Below are 6,575 nucleotides of genomic sequence, written 5' to 3' on the forward strand. Positions count from 1 at the left end.
AAATATCTCTCAATAAACTGGATATTTGAGAGGACAAGATTAGCAACTTTATTTTGTTAAGAATGAAATGGAATGGAATTTGAAACTGGGAAACAGAAATAGGGCAGAGAAAGATAGATATGCCCTGATTCCAAGAGAGGGGGGTAAGCAAGGGAACTCAGCGCAACACCAAAGCCTCACAATGATTTTTCCTCTAATGATACTCAGGCAATATCTAAGTGGCAGCTTATGAAACAAAGGACTCAGAGAATTCTTTTGCAGATTCTCCAATTTCTACAAAACCATGATTATTTCCTAAGCCACATGTGTCACAGAGCAAGGCTCCTTACCCAATCAGGCCAGCCAGCCAGCTGCCCACAATTACCTTAGGCATCCCACCAAGGCCATATTCTGAGTCAGAATGAAAGCGCTCCCTAACATGCCACAGAAGTATGTTAATGACCTCATGAATCACACACATTTACACAGTGCATACACATTCACACATGTACCTATACGCATGTATATGCATGTATGGGTGTATGTATATATATAGATATATGTATGAGTGTATGTGTGTATGGGTGTAGATAGGTAGGTAAATTGTTCCTCTCTGGTTGACAAAGGAGCAGAGAAGTAGGTCAGAGATCAAAACCTATTTACCCGTTTTCTCTAGGGTGAATCATACTTTCCCACATATCAAGAGGGCATTTTAGGGGGTGCCTGGGTGGCTCAGTTGGTTAAGCTGCCACCTCTTGATTTCGGCTCAGGTCACGATCTCACAGTTTGTGAGTTCGAGCACAGAGCCCTCATAGGTTCCTCTGTCTCCCTCTCTCTGCCCCTCCCCCACTCGCTGTCTCGTACTTTCAAAAATAAATAAATATTTAAAAAAAAGTTTAAAAAGAGGGCATTTTCCCACTGGGTAGAGGGAGAAGGAAAGAACAATCGCCTGTCAACACACTATCTAAATCATATATCTATACATATTCTAACCTGCCCCATCAAAACTGCCCTCTCTCTACCTAAATAAAAGCCTTCCTACTTTAGAGAGCTAAAGCATTATTAAGCACATTTTCATCATTTTCTCAAGCACATGTTGTGTGACTGTACTTATAAAAAGCATTTAAAAACTGGCAAAATTAACCAATCCTGTCAGAAGTCAAGCAAATGGTTACCTATCATGGCGGGGGTGGGGTCGGGGGGAAGGATAGTGCTGAGAAGGTGGCATTCATGCTAGTAATGTACTTACTGTTCCAGAAGCTAGTTACACAGGACTGTTCGTTTCATGAAGAATCAGCAAGGGGTACACTCATATGTACTATCCTGCATGTATATGATACCTCAACAGAAACTATGTTTTTTAATTGAGCTTCCTAATAGTTTATGGTTTGTCACTAATTAATATTTATGTCTTCCTGAGACATTAAATTATGCAGAAACTATTCAGAACCATGGACTCTTCTCTAGCCAATTTGGAGACCAAGAAGTTAATTAAGTCTGCAAGCCTTATTAGTCTTTCCTAATTGTACCATTCATCAAATGGCACCTCTAAGAGTGGTTATATAAAACCACTTTTAAATTTATTATTGGAAAAAAATTACTTAATTATATGTAGAGGAGGGCATTTGACCAAACTTCCAGGCTGGCAACCCCCTTACACATGGGGACAAGGGAAAGACGTCTCATTACTACACACATTTTTTTAAATGTATTTTTAAACCCCTTTCAAGAGCTACATAAATGATTATAACCCAAAGCCAAATGATAGCTATACTTTTACTATCACAAGACTCATGAATCAAACCTATTTTTATCTTTATTTCTTTTCTTCACTCGACCTGAAAATGGTAAATAAAAGTGATAGAAATAAAAGAGAGAATCCCCATAAAGCCGAGGCACTTGGGAGTAAGCAAATCTCCAGCAACACAATCCAAGAGTCCCCTGCCCTCCCCTCTTCCATATTGCTACTTATCTTCTTCCTACCAAATTTAGGCACACCTGTGCCACTTCCTTCCCTGTAGAAACCAGCAACCAAAGTGATTCATATTAATAAAAAGAATGGGCCAAAGTCTAACTCAGGGCCTTTACAGGAGAGCATGCTGATTCTATCTGAAAATTTAATCAAAGCAATATATTTTATTCCTTTGATAGAATGGGTAATCTTTTTAAAAAAATTTTTAGGCTTATTTATTTATTTACAGAGAGACAGAGACAGTATGAGCAGGAGAAGGACAGAGACAGAGGGAGAGAGAGAATCCCAAGCAGGCTCTGCACTGCTCAACGGACTGAGCCACCCAGGCTGCCCCTAAAATGGATAATCTTAAAACCACTTTAAAATTTACATATTGAAAAGTTGGGATGTGTAAGTAATCAAACGATTAAGCAATAAAAAAGAAAGATAACTTTCTCTTCTACTTGTTTGGAGGATTTTTTTTTTTAAATCCTTCTTTAAAAAGATATATGTTGGGGGGCGCCTGGGTGGCGCAGTCGGTTAAGCGTCCGACTTCAGCCAGGTCACGATCTCGCGGTCCGTGAGTTCGAGCCCCGCGTCGGGCTCTGGGCTGATGGCTCGGAGCCTGGAGCCTGTTTCCGATTCTGTGACTCCCTCTCTCTCTGCCCCTCCCCCGTTCATGCTCTGTCTCTCTCTGTCCCAAAAATAAATAAACGTTGAAAAAAAAAAAAAATTTAAAAAGATATATGTTGGGGCTTGGGTGGCTCTGTCGATTGAGTGTCCGACTTCAGCTCAGGTCATGATCTCGCAGTTTGTGAGTTCGAGCCCCATGTCGGGCTCTCCGCTGACAGCTCAGAGCCTGGAGCCTGCTTCGAATTCTGTGTGTGTGTCTCTCTCTGCCCCTCCCCTGCTCATACTCTGTCTCTCTCTATCTCTCAAAAATAAATACATGTTAAAAATTTAAAAAAAAATTTTTTTAAAGATATATGTTGATGGCTAAATGTCATGAGTTACAAATGACAAATGTCTTCACAGACGCTATATATTTAATGCAGTTCTCAGTCACTCTCCTCCCCTTTGTCCTATTCTTACTACTGAGGTCTAAGCTTGGGGAAGAGTTCCAGCAATGCCAAAGATTGCACACGACAGCATTCTGACATATGCAGATAGCCCGGATTTTGGGGTTCCTGCATTAGTTTGCAAGCATGGAATCCTCTTAGCTCTCTACTACGCACTACAGCAGGTAGCTGCAGAACCTCTCAAGTTTCAATTTCTTCAAATCTAAAAAGGGCACAATGGTGTCTCTACCTCATAATGGTTGTGAGAATTAGATGACATAATCTGCGCAAAGCAATTAACACCGCCCGGAGCAGAGCACATAGGCAATGACACGTAACTATGTTTGCAGTAATCAAAACTTTCCATCTAAAAGATGACTTTACAATATCACTTGACAAATACAGAATTTACAGAGACTAATATTCTGCCAAATGAAAATTTATCTTTTAAAGTAATCCAAATTAAATGTATATAAAAAGACTTTGAATTGAGCCTGTCTTCTGGCCAGATGACCTTCAGTCTCTGAATTCAGAACTATTATATTATTATAAACAGCTTCAAAAAAAGAAAAAAAAAAAGATCATGTGGACTTTGGAATGACCTGTTACAATTCACTTATACTCTCTGAGCCTCAGTCTTCTCACCCATAAAATGGGAGTAATTCCCACATCATCAGGTAATACTGAAGTTTTAGATGTTATTTGCAAACGCCGAGCAGTATCTTACACATTAGCAGATAATTGTTGTAAAGTAGGTGGAATAAGATAAGTCATCGGAGGGCTTATTTAAAGCTGGAAAAATTTTATGGGGCACCCGGGTGGCTCAGTCGGTTAAGCGTCTGACTTCAGCTCAGGTCATGATCTCACGGTCCATGAGTTCGAGCCCCACATTGGGCTCTGTGCTGACAGCTCAGAGCCTGGAGCCTGCTTCAGATTCTGTGTCTCCCTCTCTCTCTAACCCTCCCCCATTCATGCTCTGTCTCTCTCTGTCTCAAAAATAAATAAACATTAAAAAAAATTAGAAATAAAGCTGGAAAAATTTTAAGAGAAAAATTTTCATCCTGTCTTTCATTTTTCCCTTCTTTGTAGCATTCTTACACTTTGCTTTCTGTTCTAATCAGATATACTCTTCCTAAAGCTACATACATTGATTTGACTTATCTCCATGCCTTCTTCCAATCTCTACATCATCTGCCAAGTACCTACCAGTGGCTTGTCCAAAGACAAGCCTGAAAAAATTGATGCATAAAAAATCCAACTGCAAATTTTTATACCATTTTAACTCAACCTGAGAAAAGTGGGACCTTCCTGCAGAAGAGAACAACAGAAATGTTCCTGGACGACGAATTATTTTTTAACCACCAATGGGAGAAATTTCAGAAACAATATTTTAATTAGCTAATTTCACCCCTTTCTTTCTACCAAGATAAGAATGACATCTGAGAACAAGGCTTACCTATTTGCACCATTTCTTCATTACCAGCCTGGAAAGGAGGGGAGAAAGTAAAAAGAAACAGTTACTGGGTTTCATCTTATCACCTCGTGCGTTTTATTTCTACCATTAATGCTTTTCAGGGGCTAATCAGGAGATGCTGGAGAGGAGGACTGGTGCCTAAAGGCTGCACCTTGGTTTGTAGGTTCTTGGGGCAAGAGAATGAGCCATTTCAATAACAGTTTGTTACAGGGAGTTGTTTGCCCGTTTTAATTTTAATATTTATGAAGCCAGCAAAAATAAATACTGACATTCAATATTCTTTTCTTAAAACTCAGATACTGGGTGAGGATTAGCAAAGAAAATCTCTAGCTAGAAGGGGGCCTGAGGTATCAGATTTGAGGTCAAGAATCAACTAGACATTCTTCGAGTTTTTAACCTATGGCCAGACCAGGCAGAGCAGAGAAGCTACAAAAACTCACAGAGAAATTCTGTGCCCAAAGTCCCACCGGCCCTGAGCTGATGTGATTTACTACAAACGGCTTGGCTCGTCCCGCTGAGCCTTCTCAAGGACTCTTCTAGGCGCATCGGGCTTCACCTTGAGTCTCCAAAGGGTGGGTGGGGGCTGGGCCGAAAAGAAACAGAGCCGCACTCAACTTAGCTTTAAAAGAGGAGGAGTTGTGCAGAGGGGGAGGGGAGAAAAGCGGCCGGCGCCTCCAGCCTCTGCCCACGAAAACGCAGGGCAGGAAACGTCCCCAGCCCCCCTCCCCAACTGTCAAACCCCAGCCCGGCCGCGGTCCTCCCAGGACACGTGTCTACTGGATCGCTCCCTGTCCGGCCCAGGGACTTCCTGAAACCCCCGCCTCCGGCTGCCCGAAAAAGCTGTGAGTCAGTGAGGAGGAGAGAAAGCCCCGCGAACCCGACTCCGGCGGCAGCAGCCAGAGCACTAGGATCCCGGACCCAGCGTCCAGAACTTCATTCAAGCGCCCAGACCGCCCTCCGGAAAGGGGAAACCCAGATGGCCCGGCGAGGATGCGAATTGGCTGCAGTTTGTCACCAGGAATTGTTACGAATGCCGCAAAAGGGGGGGGGGGAGCCCTAGGTGTGACAAGCCTTGGGCTCCCAGAGGCAGAGTCATAACCCCCACCCTGCAGTGCAACCCCCCACCCCAGAAAGCCCCGCACGATGCGCCCAGCCCTCAAACACCGTTCCTGAACGCACAAGATAACAGGGAAGGGTGGGAGGGGGGAGGAGGAAAGAGAGGAGGGGAAAGAGGGGAGGAACTTTTTCGGGAAAAGGTTGGGTTTGAGTTTTTTCTTGTTATTATTTTCCACTTACTTGTCCATCAGCTGAAGTCCTAACCTCTACCAGAGCGGCTGCTATCAACCAAAGTGACAGGAGAACCATCACGAGTCGAGTTCACTTTTCAACTACTGGACAAAACAGATGCCCAGAGCAAACCCCCGCCCCCCCAAAAAAGAAGTTTCTTAAAAAAAAAAAAAAAAAGGAAAAAGGAAAAAATGCAGAATAAAAAAAAAACTGATCTTCTGTGATTTGCTTCAATGAAAATGAAATTTGAGCTCTGAGACTGGCCCCCTCTGCTCTGCAGTTCTTTCCACTTCACCTTCTCACCCCGTCCTCCCAAACAGAGTGTGCAGGAGCGAGAAGGTGCTGCGAGCCGGGCACGGGCTGCGCCGGGAGAGGGGGAAGGGACCAGGGGCTTCCAACTATCTGCGCCCGAAGCAGCTTTTCCTAGGCTTTCCGAGCACCATTGGTCCCTAAGGTTAGCGCGGAGAATGCTTGGGTGCCCTGGAGCACAGCAGGGGGAAGTATTAGCGAGAGAGACGAGCGAGCGGGAGCGGGAGAAAGAGGCAGCGAGAGGGCGACTCCGCCGCTCACACAGAGGTGGGGGCGGGAGGAGCCGAAGGGGAGGAGGAGGAGGCTGGCGGAGGAGGTGGGAGGAGTGGGACGCTAGCCGGCTCCTGTTGCTCGCAAAGCGGCGGTCTGCTGGCTGCCGGCGACCCGCCGGGCGCTAATAAGGCGGCCGGAGCCCCCCGGGCGGCCCCTCCCGCCGCGGCGCCCACGTCACGCGGGGCCGGGGCCCGCGCCCCCCGCGCCCGCCGGGATGGCCGGGGCGGGCGCGGCCGGCGCGGGA

General features: G+C 45.1%; 1 protein-coding gene across 1 annotated transcript in view; it reads right to left on the bottom strand.

Moving 5' to 3' along the window:
* The window catches only part of ADAMTS3 (ADAM metallopeptidase with thrombospondin type 1 motif 3), a 262,254-nt gene extending 256,427 nt beyond the window's left edge, over positions 1-5,827 (bottom strand). Inside the window, exons 1-2 of the mRNA XM_047092005.1 lie at positions 5,759-5,827; positions 4,445-4,472 (exon numbers count right to left, since the gene is read on the bottom strand). Coding sequence (XP_046947961.1) covers positions 4,445-4,472; positions 5,759-5,827 — 97 coding nt within the window. The remainder of the gene's footprint in view (positions 1-4,444; positions 4,473-5,758) is intronic.
* Between the last annotated feature and the right edge of the window lie 748 nt (positions 5,828-6,575).

This window comes from Lynx rufus, unplaced genomic scaffold, assembly GCF_022079265.1.
Source record: "Lynx rufus isolate CCGP_SWC_20201006 ecotype Redwood Valley unplaced genomic scaffold, mLynRuf1.p SCAF_3, whole genome shotgun sequence".
NCBI lineage: Eukaryota > Metazoa > Chordata > Mammalia > Carnivora > Felidae > Lynx > Lynx rufus.